The sequence below is a fragment of the Hemiscyllium ocellatum genome, chromosome 19, assembly GCF_020745735.1.
Source record: "Hemiscyllium ocellatum isolate sHemOce1 chromosome 19, sHemOce1.pat.X.cur, whole genome shotgun sequence".
NCBI classification, from domain to species: domain Eukaryota; kingdom Metazoa; phylum Chordata; class Chondrichthyes; order Orectolobiformes; family Hemiscylliidae; genus Hemiscyllium; species Hemiscyllium ocellatum.
This window is the reverse complement of record NC_083419.1, coordinates 69,906,275-69,929,624: the sequence shown is the minus strand read 5'-3', so window position 1 is coordinate 69,929,624 and position 23,350 is coordinate 69,906,275. Positions and strand designations below refer to the sequence as shown.

Below are 23,350 nucleotides of genomic sequence, written 5' to 3'. Positions count from 1 at the left end.
CTGTGACTCTGACTCAATTCACTCCCGAGCTGAACTGAACTACACAGCTTAGAGAGCTGGTCACATCCCCTTGATGATACCAGTTTTTCAACAGACCTTTCAAGCTTTTGGCCTGAAGCACTATCTGTTCGAGTAAAAACAGAAAGGGCCCAATGAACCATTCAGACTTCAGCCATAATGGAGCCTGGTCAATTAACCCTACTCTGAAAAAACATTCAAGGGCAAAGTAACCTTGTACCAGACCAGCCTTATGACACTGTCTTATAATGAGGCAACCAGAACTGAACACAATATTCCAAGTGTGGTCTAACCGGGACTCGATAAAGCTGCAGCATAATCTTGCAGCTTTTAAACTCAATGCCCCCGCTAATGAAAGCCAACACACCATATGTCTACTTAACGACCCTATCAACTGGGGTGGCAACTTTGAGGGATCTATGGACATGGACCCCAAGATCCCTCTGCTCCTCCACACTGCCAAAAATCTTGCCTTTAACCCTATATTCTGCATTCAAATTCAACCTTCCAAAGTGAATCATTTCACACTTTTCCAGGTTGAACTCTGCCACTGATCAGCCCAGCTCTGCATCCTGTCAATGTCCAGATGCAACCTACAACATCCCTCCACACTATCCACCAAGAGTCGCTTGAATGTCCCTCATGTATCTGACTCTACTACCGCTGCTGGCAGTGCATTCCATGCATCCATCACGCCGGCCTTTCCCCTTAAATCTTCCTCCAATCACCTTAAAATTATCCCCTCTCGTGATATACATTTCCACCATGGGAAGAAAGTCTCGACAAATGTACTAACCCACTCTTCCACTTCCTCTTCCAAGTCAGTTACCAAAATCACAAAGACCAGAGGTCCCAGAACCAATCCCTACGGAACACCACTGTTCTAAGCTGCAGGCTTAGAATACTTTCCATCACATTCCTTCTATGGGCCAGCCAAATCTGTACCCAGACAGCCATGTTTCCCTGTATCCCGTGCCTTCATACTTTCTGAATGAGCCTACATGGGGAACTTTATCAAATGCCTTGCGAAAATTCATGTACATCACAACCACTGCTCAACCTTCATCATTGCGTTTTGTCATATCCTCAAAGAATTCAATAAAGTTTGTGAGGCAAGGCCTGCCCCTCTATTCAAACTATGATTTGCCAAGTAATCATAAATTCTGTCTCTCAGAATCCTCTCCAATTCTTTGCCCACCACAGACGTAAATCTGACTGATCTGTAATTCCCAGGTTTATCCCTGTTCCCTTTCTTGAATAAGGGGATAACATTTGCCACCATCCAGTCATCTGGCACCACTCCAGTGGACAGTGAGGATGCAAAGATAATTACCAAAGGTGCAGTAATCTCTTCCCTCACTTCCTAGAGAAACCTAGGGCATATCCCACCTGGTCCAGGGGACTTATCTATCTTCATGTTTTTCAAAATTTTCAGCACATCCTCCTTCCTAACATCAGCCTGTTTCAGAAATACCAAGGCCCCTTTCAGTAGTGAATACTGAAGCAAAGCATTAATTAAGGACCTCCCCTACTTCCTCCAACTCCAGGCGTAAGTTTCTTCCACTATCCCTGATCAGCCCTACCCTCACTGTGGCCATCCTCCTGCTCCTTACATAAGTGTAGAATGTCTTAGGGTTTTACTTAATTCTATCTGCTAAAGCTTTCTCATACCCCCTTCTAGCTCTCCTAAGTCCATTCTTCAGTTCCTTCCTGGCTGTCTTGTAACTCTGTAGAGCCTTGTCTGATCCTTGCCTCCTCAACTTTAAGTAAGCTTCCTTCCTCCTTGTGACTAGATGTTCCACATCTCTTTGTCACCCAAGGTTCTTTCAGCCTACCATCCCTTCCTTGCCTCAGTGGGACAACCCTATCCAGCACTACCAGCAAGTGCTCCCTAAACAAACTCCACATTTCTGTGTCCATTTTCCTGAGAACATCTGTTTCTAACCTAGGTGCCCCAGATCCTGCCTAATAGCATTGTAATTCCCCCTCCCACAACTAAATAGTTTCCCATACCATGTGCTCCTATCCCTCTCCATGACTATAGTAAAAGTCATGGAGTTATGATCACTATCATGGAAATGGTCTCCCATCGAGAGATCTGACACCTGATCTGGTTTGTTGCCAAGCACCAAATCCAATATGGCCTCCCCTCTTGTTGGCCTATCTGTACATTGCATCAGGAACCCTTCCTGGCCACGCCTGACAAAAACTGCTCTGTCCAAACTATTTGAACTAAATAGGTTCCAAAAAGTATTAGGGAAGTTAGAGTTACCCATGGCAACAACCCTGTTAACTTCTACACATTTCCAAGCTCAGCCTCCCAATCTGCTCCTCCATTTCTGTGTTGCAATACTGCATTTCCTGAACCCCAAAGGCAATAAGCTATTTATAAATTTTCTCAGCCACCCTGGTGGGCTATAGTTTTTTCTTTACAACTTGTGGCCTATAGCTTTCCCAGCTGCCCTGAAACCAATAGGTTTTCCAGCCACCATGTCAGCCTATAGATTTCCCAGCTGCCTTGTGGCCTATAGCTTCCTCAGGAGAAAGTGAGGGCTGCAGATATTGGAGACAGAGTTGGAAAGAGTGGCACTGGAAAACCACAGCAGGTCAGGAAGCATCCGAGGAGCAGGAGAGTTGACGTTTCGGGCATTAGCCTTTCATCAGGAATGTGGAGGGGGAAGGGGCTGAGGGATAAACAGGAGAATGGGGATATGGTCGGGATGAAGGTAGCTCCTTAGATACTGCCTGACCTGCTGTGCTTTTCCAACCCCACACTTTTCAACCATAGCTTTCCCAGCTGCCCTGGTGGCCTGTAGCTTTCTCGGTCACCTTGACCGCCTATGGATTTCTCAGCTGCCCTAATGACCTATAGCCTTCCCAGTTGCCCTGAAGCCTTGAATTTCGCAGCCACCCTGATAGTCCTTAGGGTTTTCAGCACTCCCCCCCCCCCCCCCCCCCCCGAAGAAATGTTGCTATCCCAGCTGCCTTGGTCAGAATGTATTCAAAGCCCTCACATTTCCACTACTTTGTAACTTGCTAACATTTATTGTGGAGCCCGGGCAAGGGAGGTGGGGGAGGGGGGTGGAGGCATCCTGAGGTGGTTACAATCTGATGTTTATCTGTAAGTTGGTGGGACGGAGTGGGTTACTCCTGGTGGAGTGGATGGTTGCAGGCTGATGTTTGTCCAAGGGAGAGGTGAGGGAATATATCTTTGAAGGAGGCACAGGCTAACAATGTACCCCAGGAGTTAGGGCAGGAGAGAGGGAGGGTATGAGGCATGATTCATGTTTGTATTTCCCTTGGTAACCGCTGTGTCTCCTTCCACAGGAAGATGGCTTGATGCAGTTTTTCTCTCCCCAGTCCGTGAGGAGCAATAGCAGATGCCCAAACCATGATTGCAAGATGAAATGCTCAAAGCAAAAGGTACACCAACAAAAACCTGCATTTATAGAGCACCCTTAACACAGTGACAAGTTCCAGGCTGCTGCTTGGGAGTGTTAAAACAGTAAATTTGTTGGAATGCCATGAACTGAGGATGTTGGATGAGGAAAATGAGGTGGAGGAACAGAGCGGGTGTAGGGAGGGAATTCCAGAGCTTGACACCCAATGGGGGAGGGAGGTTCACAAGGCCAGAGTTAGAGGGGCACTGATATAACAGGGGTAGAGGAGCTGGACAAGACTACAGAGAGGAAGAGGATGGATTAGAAAACAATGGGAAGACATTACTTGACCAGGAGCCAGTACAGGCCAGTGAGAACAGGGGAGATAACAAGATGGGAATTGAGTAGAAATAAAATACAGGGAGCAGAGTATTGGATAGACTCATTTGAATGTGGGATTTGGGTTTAGCTTGGAACAGTAGGGTCTCGAGGTAATAAAGCTGTGAGTGATGGTTTCACAGTCAATCTTCAGGGGACACGAATGGGAGCAGGAGGGGAAGGCTTTGCGGGTGATTCTCTGCCTGTGATTAGACCAATAACAATGGATTCTGGAGAGAGTAGCATAGAGTACAGTGGGTGAGTGGGGGAGGGGATGAAGGTGATAGGTCAGGGAGGAGAGGGTGGAGTGGATAGGTGGAAAAGGAACTAGGCAGGTCGGACAAGTCCGGACAAGTCATGGGGACAATGCTGAGCCGGAAGTTTGGAACTAGGGTGAGGTGGGGGAAGGGAAATGAGGAAGCTGTTGAAGTCCACATTGATGCCCTGGGGTTGTAGTGTTCCAAGGCGGAAGATGAGGCGTTCTTCCTCCAGGCGTCTGGTGGTGAGGGAGCGGCGGTGAAGGAGGCCCAGGACCTCTATGTCTTCGGCAGAGTGGGAGGGGGAGTTGAAATATTGGGCCACGGGGCAGTGTGGTTGATTGGTGCGGGTGTCCCGGAGATATTCCCTAAAGCGCTCTGCTAGGAGGTGCCCCTCTACGACCCACCCTCCCATCCTGGCACTTTCCCCTGCCACCGCAGGAACTGTAAAACCTGTGCCCACACCTCCTCCCTCACTTCTATCCAAGGCCCTAAAGGAGCCTTCCACATCCATCAAAGTTTTATCTGCACACCCGCTAATATCATTTATTGTATCCGTTGCTCCCGATACGGTCTCCACTACATTGGGGAGACTGGGCGCCTGGAACTGGAAAAGCACAGCAGTTCGGGCAGCATCCAATGAGCAGCGAAATCGACCACTGATCCAGAATCTGGTTTCCAGCATCTGCAGTCATTGTTTTTACCTCAGTAACAATGGGACCAAGTGAGAACAATAAGCCCAACACCTCCCCCCTGCCAACAACAACCTTGAGCTGGGTGGCAGTGGGGAAATAGGGCTGCTCTGTCTCAAATCAGTGTGCAGAGAATGTGCCTTACCTCAGTCTGTAATGGTTGAAGCTCAGCTGCAAGATGCTCTGTCCATCCTCGGCCCTGCCTTCTTTACTATCTTCCTTGCCCTGAAACTGCCCACACCTTGGTATACACTGTATTGGGCTGAGACTGTAGTTGGACAGGAGTTGCCAGGGGAGATGGCAGTGCCTCTCTGCAGGCCTTGTGATCATTGGTTTGGGAGCCTTGCTCACTGGGCAGTGGATCCGCTGGTGTTTCTGCACACACACTCTGAACTTTCCACATGACTCTCTGGGTTTGCCACGGTGGAGTTCCTGGAACAAAGAGAGCAGTGTACATCCCAACACCACGTTGACCCTACGGAAAACCTAGAAGTGCCAGTGATGCTAATTGGAGGAATTGGACAATTGGACTGCATTCTGGGGAAGGTGGGACCTGTACAAACAGGACGGGTTGCACCTGAACCAGAAGGGCACCAATATCCTGGGAGATAGGTTTGCTAGCACTCTTTGGGGAGGTTTAAACTAATTTGGCAGGGGGATGGGATCTGGACTTGTAGTCCAGCAAGTAGGTTAGCTGTTTTTCAGGATGTCCAAGAATGTAGGGAGGCTGTGGAGAAGGTAGCACTGACAGGAAATACTTGTGGACACAGAGATGGGCTCAAGTGCGTATACTTCATTGCAAGAAGTATCAGAAATAAGGTGGGTGAACTTAAGGTGTGGATCGTTACTTGGGACTACGATGTTGTGGCCATCACGGAAACTTGGATAGAAGAGGGACAGGAATGGTTGTTGGAGGTTCCTGGTTACAGATGTTTCAGTAAGATTAGGGGGGTGGTAAAAAAGCAGGGGGGGGGTGTGTGGCGATGCTAATTAGAAATTGTATAACAGCTGCAGAAAGGCAGTTCGAGGGGGATCTGCCTTTGGAGGTAGTATGGGCTGAAGTCAGAAATAGGAAAGGTGCAGTCACCTTGTTGGGTGTTTACTATAGGCCCCCCAATACCAGCAGAGATGTGGAGAAACAGATTGGGAAACAGATTTTGGAAAGGTGCAGAGGCCACAGGGTAGTAGTCATGGGTGATTTCGACTTCCAAAATATTGTTTAGAAGCTCTTTAGATCAAGTAGATTGGACGGGGCGGTGTTTGTACAGTGTGTCCAGGAAACTTTTCTAACTCAGTATGTAGATTGTCTGACCAGAGGGGAGGCCATATTGGATTTGGTGCTTGGTAACAAACCGGGACAAGTGATGGGCTTGTTAGTGGGTGAGCATTTTGGTGATGGTGACCACAATTCTGTGACTTTCACCTTGGTTATGGAGAGAGATAGGTGCGCACAACAGGGTAGGTTTTACAATTGGGGGAAGGGTAAATACAATGCTGCAAGACAGGATCTGAGGAGCATAAATTGGGAGCACAGGCTGTCAGGGAAAAATGTCGTTGAAATGTGGAACTTTTTCAAGGAACAGATACGACGTGTCCTTGATATGTATGTACCTGTCAGGCAGGAAAGAGATGGTCGTGTGAGGGAACCTTGGTTGACGAGGGAGGTTGAATGTCTTGTAAGGAGGAAGAAGGAGGCCTACATAAGGTTGAGGAAACAAGGTTCAGACAGAGCGTTAGAGGGATACAGGATAGCCAGGAGGGAGCTGAAGAAAGGGATTAGGAGAGCTACGAGAGGGCATTAAAAATCTTTGGTGGGTAGGATCAAGGATAACCCAAGGCCTTTTATGCGTATGTGAGAAACATGAGAATGACGAGAACGAGGGTAGGTCCAATCAAAGACAGTAGTGGGAGATTGTGTATTGAGTCGGAAGAGATAGGAGAGGTCATAAATGAGTACTTTTCTTCAGTATTTACAAATGAGAGGGACCGTATTGTTGAAGAGGAGAGTATAAAACGGACTGGTAAGCTAGAAGAGATACTTGTTAGGAAGGAAGATGTGCTGGGCATTTTGAAAAACTTGAGGATAGACAAGTCCCCCGGGCCTGACGGGATATATCCTAGGATTATGTGGGAAGCAAGGGAGGAAATTGCAGAACCATTGGCAATGATCTTTTCGTTTTCACTGTCAACGGGGGTGGTGCCAGGGGACTGGAGAGTGGCAAATATTGTGCCCTTGTTCAAAAAAGGGAATAGAGATAACCCCGGGAATTACAGGCCAGTTAGTCTTACTTCAGTGGTCGGCAAAGTAGTGGAAAGGGTACTGAGGGATAGGATTTATGAGTATCTGGAAAGACACTGCTTGATTAGGGACAGCCAGCGCAGATTTGTGAGGGGTAGGTCTTGCCTTACAAGTCTTATTGAATTCTTTGATGAGGTGACCAAGCATGTGGATGAGGGTAGAACAGTGGATGTAGTGTACATGGATTTTAGTAAGGCATTTGATAATGGTAGGCTTATGCGGAATGTCAGGAGGCATGGGATTGTGGGAAGTTTGGCCAGAGAACTGGCTAACCGGTCGAAGTCAGAGAGTGGTGGTAGATGGTAAATATTCAGCCTGGAGCCCAGTTACAAGTGGAGTTCCACAGGGATCAGTTCTGGGTCCTCTGCTGTTTGTAATTTTAATGACTTGGAAGAGGGAGTCAAAGGGTGGGTCAATAAATTTGCAAACGATACAAAGATTGGCGAAGTTGTGGATAGTGAAGAGGGCTGTTGTCGGCTGCAAAGGGACTTAGACATGATGCAGAGCTGGGCTGAGGAATGGCAGATGGAGTTCAACCCTGTCAACCCTGGTGGGCGGCACGGTGGCACAGTGGTTAGCACTGCTGCCTCACAGCGCCTGTAGACCCAGGTTCAATTCCCGACTCAGGCGACTGACTGTGTGGAGTTTGCACGTTCTCCCCGTGTCTGCGTGGGTTTCCTCCGGGTGCTCCGGTTTCCTCCCACAGTCCAAAGATGTGCGGGCCAGGTGAATTGGCTAAGCTAAATTGCCCGTAGTGTTAGGTAAGGGGTAAATGTAGGGGTATGGGTGGGTTGCGCTTCGGCGGGTCGGTGTGGACTTGTTGGGCCGAAGGGCCTGTTTCCACACTGTAAGTCTAATCTAAAAAGTGTGAGGTTGTCCATTTTGGAAGGAGAAATAAGAATGCGGAATACAGGGTTAATGGTAGGGTTCTTAGTAAGGTGGAGGAGCAGAGGGATCTTGGGGTCAATGTTCATAGATCTTTGAAAGTTGCCACTCAGGTGGATAGAGCTTGTAAGAAGGCCTATGGTGTATTAGCGTTCATTAGCAGAGGGATTGAATTCAAGAGTCGTGAGGTGATGTTGCAGCTGTATAGGACCTTGGTAAGGCCACATTTGGAGTACTGTGTGCAGTTCTGGTCGCCTCACTTTAGGAAAGATGTGGAAGCTTTGGGGAGGGTGCGGAGGAGATTTACCAGGACGTTGCCTGGAATGGAGAATAGGTCGTACGAGGATAGGTTGAGAGTGCTAGGTCTTTTCTCATTGGAACGGTGAAGGATGAGGGGTGACTTTATAGAGGTTTATAAGATGATCGGGGAATAGATAGAGTAGACAGTCAGAGACTTTTTCCCCGGGTATAACAGAGTGTTAAAAGGGGACATAAATTTAAGATGAAGGGTGGAAGGTATAGGGGGGTTGTCAGGGATAGGTTCTTTACCCAGAGAGTGGTGGGGGCATGGAATGAGCTGCCTGTGGGAGTGGCAGAGTCAGAATCATTGGTGACCTTTAAGTGGCAATTGGGTAGGTACATGGATAGGTGCTTAAGCTAGGACAAATGTTCGGCACAACACCGTGGGCTGTATTGTTCTATGTTCTATGTTTGAAGGGGGTTAGTGTTTGTGAACTGCAGGCTGTCTTGTTATTTCTAATATTTTCAGTAGATTAGATTAGATTCTCTACAGTTTGGAAACAGGCCCTTTGACTCAGCCAGTCCACATCAACCCTCCAAAGAGTAACCCACCCAGATCCAATCCCCATATTTACCCTGACTGATGCACCTAACACCATGGGCAATTTAGCATGGCCAATTCACCTGGCCTGCACAGCTTTGGACTGTGGGAGGAAACCAGAGCACCCGGAGGAAACCCACACAGACACGGGGAGAATGTGCAAACTCCACCGAGGCGAGAATTGAACCAGGCTCCCTGGTGCTGTGAGGCAGCAGTGCTAACCACTGAGCCACCGTGCCATTGTAGCTAGGTCCTTCTGCCCTACACAACTCCTAACACAGTGCTTTGGTTCCTGCTTTTAGAGTTTCAAGCTCATCTCGGTCCCTGAGGTTCTGAACCTGCACCTGAATCGATTCTGTGCTCGAGATGGTTTCACCAGGAAGATCTACAGCTCGGTGACATTTCCCCAAACCCTAGACCTCAACTCGTTACCCGTCTCAGAAAGAAGCCAGAAATGTGGAAATGGCCAGGTAAGCTGTTGGTGTATTATACGAGAAACCCATCGCGTATCTGGTCAGGTAATCTGTTAGTATAGTGCCTCAGTTCTCCTGACTACATTTTCAGCTCACTAATGTCCTTCAGGGAGGGAAATCTGCCATCCTTACCTGGTCTGGTCGACATGTGAATCCAGCTCCACATCAATGTGGTTGCACTCTGAAATGGCATAGCAAGCCACCAAGTTGTATCAATTGCCACAAAGTCCCAAAGAATGAACTGGACGGCTCACCTGGCATCGACCTCTGCACTGGAACAGGCAACAGCAGAAACAGCCCTGTCAACCCTGCAGAGTGCTCCTTACTAACACTGGGGGCTACTGCCGACATTGGGAGAGCTGTCTCACAAACTCATCAAACAACAATCTGATATAATCATACTCATCATACCTTACAGAAAACATCCCAGACACCACCACCACCATCTGCTTATGTCCTGTCCCACAGGCAGGACAGACCTAGCAGAGGTGGTGGCACAGTGGGATACAGTTGTGGGAGAGTTTCCCTGGGAGTCCATGAAGTCGTACGGCTTCAGGTTAAACATGGGCAAGGAAACCTGCTGATTACCGTATTCTGTCCTCCCTCAGCTGATGAATAGGTACTCGTCCATGTTGAACAACATTTAGAGGAAGCACTGAGGTTGGAAACAGTGCAAAACATGCACATGCTGGGGGATTTCAACATCCACCACTAAGGGTGGCTTGGCAGCAGCACCACTGTTCAGGCTGGTCAGGTCCTAAAGGACATGGCTCCTAGACTGGGCCTGCAGCAGATGGAGAGGGAAACAACAAGAGGGAAGAACATACCTGACCTCACCTGAGGGAGCACGGAATTGGTTCAGGTGCAGGTTCAGAACCTCTGGGCCGAGATGAGCTTGAAACCATCCCAGTGTCAGCAAGCGTGGCGACAGCACAGTCCTTGTGGCGATGAAGTCCCGCCTCCACACCGAGAATAAACTCTATTGTTATTACCAAGCTAAATGGGACAGACTTTGAACAGATCTAGCAACTCAAGTCTGGGCATCCATGAGGTGCTGTGGGCCATCAACAGCAGCAGAATTGTATTCCAGCACAATATGGCCTGGCATATTCCATGTTCAACCATTACCATCAAGCCAAGGAGAGGTCAATGGAGAGTGCAGGAGGTCATTCCATGAGCAGCACTAGGCATACATGAAAATGAGGTGTCAACCTGATGAAGCTAGCAAATAGGACTATTTGCATGTCAAACAGCATAAGCATCAAGTGATAGGCAGAGCTACGCATCCCACAACCAACCGATCAGATTTAAGCTCTGCAGAGCTGCCAAATCCAGTTGTGAATGATGGTGGACAATTAACAACTCAGTGAAGGAGAAGGTTTCACAAATATCCCCCTCCTCAATGATGGAAGAGCCCTGCACATCCGGGCAAAAGATAAGGCTGAAGTATTTGCAGTGGATGATCTATCTCGGCCTCCTGCAGTGGTCCCCAGCATTACACATACCAATCTTCAGCCAACTTGATTCATTCTTTTGATTTCAAGGAATAGTTGGAGACGCTGGATACTGCAAAGGGTACGGGCTCTGATAACATTCTGGCAATAGCACTGAAGACTTGTGCTCCTGAATTTGCTGCGCCCCCAACCAAGCTCTTTCTGTACAGTGACAACACTAGCAACCACCCGACAATGTGGAAAATTGCTTAGACATGTCCTATACATAAAAACAGGAGAACTCCAACTTGTCCAAATACCACCCCAGTTTGGGTTCTGCCAGTGCCCCAAAGCTCCTGGCCTCATTACAGCCTTGGTTCAAACATGGTCAAAAGAACTGAATTCCATGGGTGAGGTGAGAGTGAGGTGAGACCTTGATTCTCTGGCATACACTGGAAACCATGGGTATCGGGGGTAAACAGTCCCCTGGTTGGAGTCATACCTGGGACTTAGGAAGATGGTTTTGGTTGTGAAAGGTCAGTCATCTCAGCTCCAGGACATCTCTGTAGGAGTTCCTCAGGGGTAGTGTCCGCGGCCCAGCGCCTTCAGCTGCTTCATCAATGACATTTCCTCCATCATCAGGTCAGAATTGGGGATGTTCACCAATGATTGCACAAGTTAAGCACCATTTACAGGTCCTCAGATACTAAAGTAGTCCATGTCCAAATGCAGCAAGATCTGGACATGTGCTGAAAATGTGTTGCTGGAAAAGCGCAGCAGGTCAGGCAGCATTCAGGGAGCAGGAGAATTGACGTTTCTTCAGATCTGGACATGTGGCAAGTAACACTTCTGTCACACAAATGGCAGGCAATGATCATCTTCAACAAGAGACAATCTAACCACTGCCCCTTGACATTCAATGGTGTTATCATCACTGAGTTTTCCATATCAACATCCCAGGAGAGTTAGTACTGACCAGAAAACTCAATTAGATTCACCATACATGTACAGTGGCTCCAAGAACAGGTCAAAGGCTGGGAATACACCAGTGAGTAGCTCATCTCCTAACTCCCCAAAGTCTGTCTACTATCTACAAGGCACAAGTCAGAAGTATGATGGAATACTCCCCTCTTGCCTGGATGGGTGCAGCTCCAAAAACATTCATGCTTGACACCATCCAAGACAAAGCAGCTTGCCTGATTGGTCCTACATCCACAAACATCCACTCCCTCCAACATCAAAGCTCAGTAGCAGCATTGTGTACTATCTGCATTGCAGAAATTTACCAAAGATCCTTAGATGGCTCCTTCAAAACCCACAATCATTCCATCTAGAATGACAAGGCAACATATACATGAGAATGCAATCACCTGCAGGTGCCTCTCCAAGCCCCTCACCACCCTGACTTGGAAATATATTGCCGCTGTTTCACTGTTGCTGGGTCAAAATCCTGGAACTGCCTTTCTAAGGGTATTGTGGGTGTACCTACACCACGTGGACTGTAGTGGTTCAAGAGGGCAGCTCTCCACCACTTTCTCTTGGGCATCAAATGCTGATCTCCAGCATCTGCAGTCCTCACTTTCTCCATCAAATGCTGGCCCAGCCAATGATGCACATGAGCCAAGCGTAAATAAAGAAAAGGCATTCTGGACTCTCTTGGTTTTTACACTGATTTTATTTCAGTCAGTATAGGGATAATGGAAATCCATCCTATTTCAGTCAGTATTCGGATAATTGTTTATTGTTGTTTATTATTTGCCCCTTTGTTTATGCACTTTACAGAAATCTGCTCATGTATGTGTTTTTTCATCTCCCTCTGATGGTTGAGGGTCCAAAATTCAATTTGAACAGTGTGACTTTCCTCTTTATAATCCTCTGTTGAACTCGTTGTGTCTCATTTGGTGCTCCATTTTACACTTCATCCCACCTTAGCTGTGATTATTCCTTTAATCAATGCTTCCCTCCTTATTATCCCCAATGTATCCTGTTTGAGAATGCTGTGCCCACAGGAACACACTGCTGTCATTCCTGACCTTCCTTAAGCCACACACCATCCTCTAAAAAGCTTATCTGCTCTCTCCATTTATCTGCCTTATTCACTCGACTTGCTGGGGGTTTTTTGTTTATCACTGATCTCTGAAAAAACCCTCTGTTCTCTGTTTTGCAGCCTGTATTTCTCTGACTTTCAAACTTGTTAGCTAACTTCCAGCCTTTGCTCCTCTTCCTCCGAATCTGTGCCTGGTTTTGCATGTGTCCCGTTCCACATTACTTTCCAACAGCACAACCAGACTACTTTTGGAGAGATATTGGTTGCAGCCTTGGTGAGGTTAAACCTGCCTGGTTTCTAGAGGTCCCAACTCCCCTGAAACTGAAGACTAGTTGGAGAAGGTGATGCAGATGGGCTGCTTGGACCTTCCAGACTGGCTGATGGTCATCCATTTCCTCTCTGGCTGCATTCATTTCCAGTACTCCCTGGAGTGTGGCGTCAATGTGACTGAACCTCACAATGTCCAGCAGTCAGTCCAGCTGCTGGTCCAGCTCAGGTAGCCAGGGACTCAGCTCTTTTAGCTGAGGACATTTCTTGCTTGTCTTCCTATCCAGGAGAAGAATCCTGGAGGTCCCATGTGGAACAGAACAGTCATTCAACTGTACCCCGCAGTCCCTTTCCTCATGTAGCTCCACACTAAACTTAATAGAAATAAACCGAAGACTTTCAAACTGAAAATTCAAACATTACAAAGTTGTATTTTAAAACTGTATTCATTGTTCTCGTGAGGACTTACCTCAACATCTATCCTCAGGACTTATCTTAGTTCTCACAATTTTTTTGTTCCATCTCTGCACTCACTCTTTCCACGGTCACCTGGGTTTGAGTTGGACTCATGTCGATGTATAGCAAAGAAAAAGACCCTTCAGCACCAGTCAGAAACAGCCACCTATTCTAATCCCATTTCCCAGCACATCCCTTGGCATCGCGAGTGCACATCTAAATATTTCTTAAGTGCTGAGGGTTACCACTTCTACCACCCTTATAGATAGCGAGTTCCAGATTCCCACCACCCTCTGGGTGAAAAATCTCGACCTCTCATCTCTAAATCTCCTGCCCATTCGTTTAAATCGATGTCCCTGGTTATTGATCCCTACATAAAGGGGAAATGTTTTTTTTCTTGTCTACCTGATCTATGCCGCTCATTTTATACACCTCAACCATGTTCCCTCTCAATCTTCTCTGCTCTGAGGAAAACAACCCCAGTCTGTCAATCTCTCTTCATAACTGAAACCCTCTAGCCCAGGCAACATTCTGGTAAATCTCTTCTGCACCCTCTCCAGTATAATCGCATCCCTGAGAATTCCCGAATTGCACACAATACTCTAGCTGTGGCCTAACCAACATTTTATACAGTTCCAGTGTACCCCCTCTGTTCTTAAACTCTCTGCCTCAGCTAATAAAATATACCATATTCCTTCTTCACCACTTTATCCACTTGTCCAGATACCTTAAGGGACCGGCGGAATGGATACCAAACTTCCTCTGATTCTTGGTGCTTCCCACAGTCCTACTGTTCATCATGTATTCCCTCTCCTTTTTCATCCTGCCCAAGTGCATCACTTCACATTTATCCAGATTGAACTCCATTGGCCACTGATCAGTCCATCTGACCAGCTCGTATATACAGTATCCTCCTGTAGTTGAATGCTTTCCTTCTCACTGTTTGCTAACCCACCAATTTTATATCATCTGCAAACGTACTGATCAACTCTTTTACATTCAAATCTAAATCATTTATATAAACCACAAACAGCAAGGGCTCCAACACCGACTCCACTGGACACAGCCTTCCAGTTAGAAATACACCACTCAACCTTCACTCCCTGCTTCCTGACACTCAGCCATTTGGGGATCTAATTTGCCAAATTTTCTTGGTTCCCATGGTCCTTAGCTTTGTTATCAATTTCCCATGTAATACCTTACCAAAAGCCTTTCTGAAATCCAAGTAGACACCACCAAAAGCAATGCCCTCATCTATATGAGGCAGCAGAGTGGCTCAGCAGCTTGGATGGCTATCTCACAGCTCAAGGTACTCAGGATTCCAGCCACTGGTGACTGTGTGAAGTTTGCATGTTCTCCTCTGTCTGTTGGGTTTCCCCCAGTTGATCCAGCTATCTCCCACATTCCAAAGATGTGCAGGTTAGACGGATTGGCCATGCTAACTTGTCTGTAGTGTTTAGGGTGTGCAGGCTAGATGGGTACTCATGGAGTTCTGGGTCTGGGTTGAATTGTCTCCGGAGGGTCGGTGTGGACTTGATGGGCCAAATGGCTTCTTTCTGTACTATAGGGATTCTATGATTTTATTCTATGACACAACTGGTCATCTGTTATAAAAGTTTAGACCCTATAACAAAACTATGCTGATTGCTCTTAATTAATCCCTGCCTCTCGAAATGCAGATTAATTCGGTCTCTCAGAATTGCTTCCAATAGTTTCACTTCCACTGAGGCTAGACTAACCGGCTAATAGTTTCTGCTTTATCCATTGCTCTGTTCTTGAATAAGAGTACCACATTGACAGCACTCTCCTATGATCAGAGAAGAATTGAACATTTTTGCAAGCGCACTTATTCTCCCTTGTCTCACTCAACAATCTGGACCACGTTTAATCAGACCCTGAAGATGTATCTACTCTTAAGCCTGCCACTCAGGACCTCCTCTTTGTTTTTCAGAATATCTTTAATTATATCATAGATCTTCGCTCTGATCTCTATAATCACATTGTCTCTCTCACTAGTGAACACCAACACAAAATATTCGTTTCAAACCCTGTCTACATCCTCTGGCTCCACAGACAAATTTACCACTCGGTCCTTAAAAGGTTGTTGTGGTTCTGTTCGCCGAGCTGGGAATTTGTGTTGCAGACGTTTCGTCCCCTGTCTAGGTGACATCCTCAGTGCTTGGGAGCCTCCTGTGAAGCCCTTCTGTGATGGTTCCTCCGGCATTTACAGTGGTTTGTCTCTGCCACTTCCGGTTGTCAGTTCCAGCTGTCCGCTGCAGTGGCTGGTATATTGGGTCCAGGTCAATGTGCTTATTGATTGAATCTGTGGATGAGTGCCATGCCTCTAGGAATTCCCTGGCTGTTCTCTGTTTGGCTTGTCCTATAATCGTAGTGCTGTCCCAGTCAAACTCATGTTGCTTGTAATCTGCGTGTGTGGCTACTGAGGATAGCTGGTCGTGTCGTTTCGTGGCTAGTTGGTGTTCATGGATGCAGATCGTTAGCTGTCTTCCTGTTTGTCCTATGTAGTGTTTTGTGCAGTCCTTGCATGGGATTTTGTACACTACATTGGTTTTGCTCATGCTGGGTTTCGGGTCCTTTGTCCTGGTGAGTTGTTGTCTGAGAGTGGCTGTTGGTTTGTGTGTTGTTATGAGTCCTAGTGGTTGTAATAGTCTGGCTGTCAGTTCAGAAATGTTTTTGATGTATGGTAGTGTGGCTAGTCCTTTGGGTTGCGGCATGTCCTCGTTCCGTTGTCTTTCCCTTACGCACCTGTTGATGAAATTGCACGGGTATCCATTTTTGGCGAATACATTGTAGAGGTGTTTTTCTTCCTCTTTTTGCAGTTCTGGTGTGCTGCAGTGTGTTGTGGCCCTTTTGAACAGTGTCTTGATGCAACTTCTTTTGTGTGTGTTGCGGTGGTTGCTTTCGTAGTTTTAGGACTTGGTCTGTGTGTGTGGCATTCCTGTATACCTTTGTGGTGAATTCTCCGTTCGGTGTTCTCTGTACCATCACGTCTAGGAATGGGAGCTGGTTGTCCTTTTCTACCTCTGTAGTGAATCGGATTCCTGTGAGTGTGGCGTTGATGATCCGGTGTGTGTTCTCTATTTCTGTGTTTTTAATGATTACAAAGGTGTCATCCACATATCTGACCCAGAGTTTGGGTTGAATTTGTGGTAAGTCTGTTTGTTCTAACCTCTGAAATTACCGCTTCTGCTATGAGTCCAGAGACGGGTGAGCCCATTGGTGTGCCATTGATTTGTTCATATATTTGGTTGTTGAATGTGAAGTGTGTTGTGAGGCACAGGTCCAGTAGTTTGAGTATGCCGTCTTTGTTGATAGGTTCCCCGTCTTGTTATCTGTTCTGTGTGTCCAGCAGGTTGGCTATTGTTTCTCTAGCACATCAACCTGGACCCAAACTGACAACCGGAAGCGGCAGGTACAAATCACTATAAATTCCCGAGGAAACATCACAGGAGCACTTCACAGGAGGCTCCCAAGCACTGAGGATGTTACCTATACAGGGGACGAAACATCTGCAAAACAAATTCCCAGCTCGGCGAACAGAACCACAACAACGAGCACCCGAGCTACAAATCTTCTCCCAAACTTTGATCCTTAATAGGCTCAGCTATTTTCCCAATTATCCTTTTACCCGTAATGTACCTGTAAAACAAGTTATGATTTTCTTTCTATTTTACCTGTTATTATCCCTTCATAGTTCAAGATAGATGGGTGACAGTGAGGGGGAGTGGGAGGAAGCAGCCAGTGCAGGGACCCCCTGCGGTCATTCCCCTCAAGAACAAGTATACCGTTTTGGATACTTGTGGGGGGGATGACTTACCAGGGGTAAGCAACGAGGTTCAGGCCTCTGGCACGGAGCCTGGCCCCGTTGCTCAGAAGGGTAGGGTGGAGAAAGGTAGAGCAATAGTTCTTGGGGACTCAATAGTGAGGGGTACAGACAGACGGTTTTGTGGGGGCGACAGGGACTCACGTTTGGTATGTTGCCTCCCAGGTGCAAGGGTACGTGATGTCGCTGATCGTGTTTTCCGGGTCCTTAAGGGGGAGGGGGAGCAGCCCCAGATCGTGGTCTACGTTGGCACCAACGATATAGGTAGGAAGAGGGGTGAGGATGTCAGACAGGCTTTCAGAGAGCTAGGTTGGAAGCTCAGAGTTAGAACAAACAGAGTTGTAGTCTCTGGTTTGTTACCCGTGCCACGTGATAGAGAGTCGAGGAATAGGGAGAGAGAGCAGTTAAATGCGTGGCTACAGGGATGGTGCAGGAGGGAGGGATTCCGGTTTCTGGACAACTGGGGTCCTTTCGGGGGAAGGTGGGACCTCTATAAAAAGGATGGGCTACACCTGAACCTGAGGGGCACCAGTATCCTTGGGGGGAGGTTTGCTAGTGCTCTTTGGGAGGGTTTAAACTAACTCCGCGGGGGCATGGGAACCAGGACTGTAGCTTTAGGGTACAGGACCTTGAGTGTAGGGAGGTTAGGAATAATGCAGCGATCTCTAAGGAGGGTGCCTGTAACCAGAAGGGTGGATTGAAGTGTGTATACTTCAATGCCAGAAGTATAAGGAATAAGGTAGGTGAACTTGCAGCGTGGGTTGGTACCTGGGACTTCGATGTTGTGGCCATTACAGAGACGTGGGTAGAACAGGGACAAGAATGGCTGTTGCACGTTCCAGGGTTCAAATGTTTTAGTAGGATCAGACATGGGGGTAAAAAAGGGGGAGGCGTGGCATTACTTGTCAAAGATAGTATCACAGCAGTGGAATGGACGATGGAAGAGGACTTGCCATCTGAGGTAGTTTGGGCTGAGGTTAGAAATAGGAAAGGTGAGGTCACCCTGTTAGGTGTTTTCTACAGGCCTCCTAATAGTCCTAGAGAAGTAGAGGATAATATTGCGAGGATGATTCAGGAAAAGCGTGAAGGTAGCAGGGTGGTTGTTATGGGGGACTTTAACTTCCCAGATATTGACTGGGAGAGCTATAGCTCGAGTTCATTAGATGGGTCGGTGTTTGTACAATGTGTGCAGGAGGGTTTCCTGACACAATATGTCGACAGGCCAACAAGAGGGGAGGCTATATTGGATTTGGTTCTAGGTAATGAACCAGGCCAGGTGATAGACTTGGAGGTAGGTGAGCACTTCGGGGACAATGACCACAACTCGGTGACTTTTACTTTAGTGATGGAGAGGGATAATCGTGCGCCGCAGGGCAAGAGCTATAGCTGGGGGCAGGGAAATTATGATGCAGTGAGGCATGACTTAGGATGTGTGGATTGGAAAAACAGGCTTCAAGAGAAGAACACTAATGAGATGTGGGGATTGTTCAAGGAGCAGCTACTGCGTGTCCTCGATAGGTATGTACCAGTCAGGCATGGTGTAAAGGGCCTTGTGAGGCAGCCGTGGTTTAGTAAGGAATTGGAGTCCCTTGTGAAAGGGAAGAAGGCGGCATATGTAAAGATGAGGCGTGAAGGTTCAGTAGGGGCGATTGAGAGTTATAAGGTAGCCAGGAAGGAGCTAAAGAGGGAGCTAAGAGAAGCGAGAAGGGGACATGAAAAGTCTTTAGCTGGTAGGATTAGGGAAAACCCAAAGGCTTTCTATAGGTATGTCAAGAATAAAAGGATGACTAGGGTAGGTATCGGTCCAGTCAAGGATAGTAGTGGGAAGTTGTGTGTGGAGGCGGAGGAGATTGGAGAGACATTAAATCAGTACTTTTCATCAGTATTCACTCAGGAACAGGACACTGTTGCTGATGTGAATATGGAATCACAAATAATTAGAATGGATGCCCTGGAAATATGCAGGGAAGAGGTTTTGGGAATATTGGAAAGGATGAATATAGATAAGTCTCCTGGGCCTGATGGCATTTACCCCAGGATCCTATGGGAAGCTAGGGAGGAGATAGCAGAGCCATTGGCCAGGATTTTTATGTCGTCATTGTCAACGGGAATAGTACCAGAGGACTGGAGGATAGCGAATGTGGTCCCATTGTTCAAGAAAGGGAGTAGGGATAGCCCTAGTAACTATAGGCCAGTGAGTCTGACTTCAGTGGTGGGCAAAGTCTTAGAGAGAATGGTAAGGGATAAGATTTAAGAACATCTGGGTAGGAATAACGTGATCAGGGATAGCCAGCATGGTTTTGTGAAGGGCAGGTCGTGCCTCACAAACCTTATTGAATTCTTTGAGAAGGTGACTAAGGAAGTGGACGAGGGTAAAGCAGTAGATGTTGTGTATATGGATTTTAGTAAGGCGTTCGATAAGGTTCCCCATGGTAGGCTAATGCTAAAACTTCGGAGGTATGGCATTGAGGATACATTAGAGGTTTGGATTAGGAATTGGCTGGCTGGAAGGAGACAGAGGGTAGTAGTTGATGGATTATGTTCATCTTGGAGCGCAGTTACTAGCGGTGTACCACAAGGATCTGTTTTGGGACCATTGCTTTTTGTTATCTTTATAAATGATCTAGAGGAAGGACTTGAAAGCTGGGTAAGCAAGTTTGCGGATGACACAAAAGTCGGTGGAGTTGTGGATAGTGAGGAAGGAAGTGGTAGGTTACAGAGGGATATAGATAAGTTGCAGAGCTGGGCGGAAATGTGGCAAATGGAATTCAATGTAGCTAAGTGCGAAGTCGTTCACTTTGGTAGGAATAACAAGATGATGGATTACTGGGCTAATGGTAGGCTACTTGGTAGTGTGGATGAGCAGAGGGATCTTGGTGTCCATGTACACAGATCTCTGAAAGTTGCCACCCAGGTAAATAGTGCTGTGAGGAAGGCATATGGTGTACTGGGCTTTATTGGCAGAGGAATTGAGTTCCGGAGTCCTGAGGTCATGTTGCAGTTGTATAAGACTCTGGTGAGGCCTCATCTGGAGTATTGTGTGCAGTTTTGGTCGCCATACTATAGGAAGGATGTGGAAGCTTTAGAACGAGTGCAGAGGAGGTTTACCAGGATGTTGCCTGGAATGGTAGGAAAATCTTATGAGGAAAGGCTGAGGCACTTGGGGCTGTTCTCATTGGAGAAGAGAAGGTTTAGGGGAGATCTGATAGAAGTGTATAAGATGATTAGGGGTTTAGATAGGGTAGATACTAAGAACCTTTTACCGCTAATGGAGTCAGGTGTTACTAGGGGACATAGCTTTAAATTAAGGGGAGGTAGGTATAGGACAGATGTTAGGGGTAGATTCTTCACACAGCGGGTTGTGAGTTCATGGAATGCCCTGCCAGTAGCAGTGGTGAACTCTCCTTCTTTATGGTCATTTAAGCGGGCATTGGATAGGCATTTGGAAGTTATTGGGCTAGTATAGGTTAGGTAGGATTCGGTTGGCGCAACATCGAGGGCCGAAGGGCCTGTACTGCGCTGTATCCTTCTATGTTCTATGTTCTATATTGCCTTTTAGTTTTATCTCCCTTTTGTAAGTTCTGTTTTGGATATTCTATACACTTTCAGGGGCTCTACAGATCTGAGCCCTTGGTATCTGTCATAAGTTCACTTTTAATCTTAATGCAATGCTGAATATCCTTCAATATTCAGAGCTTGCAGGATTTCATGGACCCGTCCTTTTTCTTTATTGGATCATGTTGGTCCTGTCCTCTCCATATTCCCTTTTTCAATGCATCCCACTGCAGATTTACTGGAAAGTACCTGCTCCCAGTCCACTCTGACAAAATCATATCTGATCTGATTAAAATCAGCCTTTCCCAAGTTGAGAACTTTGAGTTCAGGTTCATTCTTGTCCTTTTCGAGAACAGTCTTGAATCTAATGAAATGTGATCACTGTCTGCAGAATGATCCCCCACTGATACTTCAACCCCTTTGCCTGCTTTGTTATAAAATTAAGCTAAGCCTCACTAGTTTTAACAAACTATCCTGGCTGCATTTTAAGAATTTGCTCCCTTTCACACTTTAATTACCCCAGTTAATGTTGTGGAAGTTGAAATCCCTGATTGTCACGACCTTATTACATTTACACTTCTCTGAAGTTTGCCTAAATGTCTGCTCTTCTATTTCGATAGAGTGCCTTTGGAACAGAGTTGAATGCTCAGTCCCGGCTCCCCCTCTTCCTCTCAGGCCCTCTCTCCTTTTACTGTTCAAACTCTTTCAAACATCTTGAAGGTTTAGCTGTGTGGCTGAAAGAATGCTGTGGGAAACAGGGAGAGGCCAGAGATGAGGAAGCACCCAAGGAAGGGGCAGATCTTGGAAAGAATGCCCTCGTCTGGAAAGGGGAGAACCAGAAGTTTGACCTTGAATAAGGGTGGGCAGTCAAGTTAGGCAGGAAGGCCTCGAGTGATGGTGGGAACTCTGGCCCACGGCAAAGCTAGACAGGCTGGCATAGGATGGGTCAACGAAGTAAGGTCTAGGATGACTGTGGAAAGAATGGCCTATGGTGAGTTTGCAGGCCTGAAGAAGGATTACACCCAAAACATCGACTTCTCCAACTCCTGATGCTGCCTGGCTTGCTGTGTTCTTCCCAGCCTCCTGCCTGTCTATCTAAGGTGAGGGTGGGCAGTATGGCCTTGGGTGAAGGTGGGCAGAATGGCCTCGGGTGAAAGTAGGAGAATGGCCTAGGGTGAGGGTGGGCAGAATGGCATCGGGTGAGGGTGGGCAGAATGGCCTTGGATGAGGGTGGGCAGAATGGCCTTGGATGAGGGTAGGAGAATGGCTTAGGGTGAGGGCGGGCAGAATGGCCTAGGTTGAGGGTGGCAGACTAGCCCAGGGTGAAGGTGGGCAGAGTGGCATAGGGTGACAGTAGGCAGAATGGGCTATGGTGAGTGTGGGCAGAATGGCCTAGCATGGGGGTGGCAGACTGGCTTCGGGTAGGGTTGGGCAGACTGGGCTGGGTGTTTTTCAAGATCAGAGAAACGCTACTTCACTCATTGAGCCTCTCCTAGCTCTCTCCCTCGAGCAATATGTCTGCAGGCTCATTCTGGATTGTTTGACCCAGAGCTAGGTAAGTTTAGATATTTTTAATCAACTGCTCCGAGATGTTAATGCACCAACTCTGAAGCAGGTAGGACTTGACACCAGCTTCCCTTGTCCAGAGGTACAGACACTACCGCTGCATCACAAGAGTGCCAAGGCCCTGTATGTTTATTTTAGGTATGTGAGTTTAATCGTGAGATTGCGGAATTAGCATGGATAGAGGATTGGTTAAAAGGCAGAGCTCAGAATTAGCACATTGTTTTCAAGTCAGTCAGCTGTACTTTGTACTGTATCAGAAGGTGAGGGCTTGGTCATTTTCTATCTATATTAATTAGGGTCAATACAAAGCTGGGAGGAAATAGTTTAAGACTGAGACTGATGGGGTTTTTGGGCTCTGATAGTTTGAGAAAGTTCACTTGATGTAGGAAAGAGGTTTTGATTTAAATGAATGTCAGAGGATCTACAAGGGGCAGGCCAAGACTTCTCTTATGTTGATGTATCTTGTTTCCACAGGAATCTTGGTGCTACCAGCTTTACACGGTGCTGGTCCACATTGGGTGTGCATTTTTTGGACATTATATTGCATATGTGAAATCCTTCAAAGACTCCATGTGGTATAAACTGGATGATACTTCTGTGTCACGGGTAAGAGTTACTCTGATCCACAGAGAGAGCAGGCATGGGGGGGAAAAGCAGACATTAAAACCAGTTTTATATAGGGACTGTGATCATGTTGTAAGTTAGTACCTAATACCTTCAAACGAAATGTTTCCATGAGCTTTCCTGGATCACTCGCTGTTTTGTGCAGGGCGTATGTTTAATTCTCATTATTTGGCTTGGAAGTAGTTTGCCAAAGTCTGAGAAGATTTAACATGAAGTGAATGTTGCCATTAATCTTGTCCAGAGTTTTAATCACTCTCTGAGCACACTGACTGTAGATGGTGTTCACCATCTCTACATCACCCATTGAGAAATAGATGGTCAAAAAAAATCCAAAA

The 23,350-nt window shown here is 46.9% G+C and overlaps 1 protein-coding gene across 2 annotated transcripts in view; it reads left to right on the top strand.

Moving 5' to 3' along the window:
• The window catches only part of usp18 (ubiquitin specific peptidase 18), an 87,069-nt gene that overhangs the window by 51,385 nt on the left and 12,334 nt on the right, over positions 1-23,350 (top strand). Inside the window, exons 8-10 of one of the 2 annotated variants that reach the window (XM_060839535.1) lie at positions 3,346-3,441; positions 9,053-9,220; positions 22,866-22,997. In XM_060839535.1, coding sequence (XP_060695518.1) covers positions 3,346-3,441; positions 9,053-9,220; positions 22,866-22,997 — 396 coding nt within the window. The remainder of the gene's footprint in view (positions 1-3,345; positions 3,442-9,052; positions 9,221-22,865; positions 22,998-23,350) is intronic. The other variant, XM_060839536.1, reaches the window with a different exon arrangement.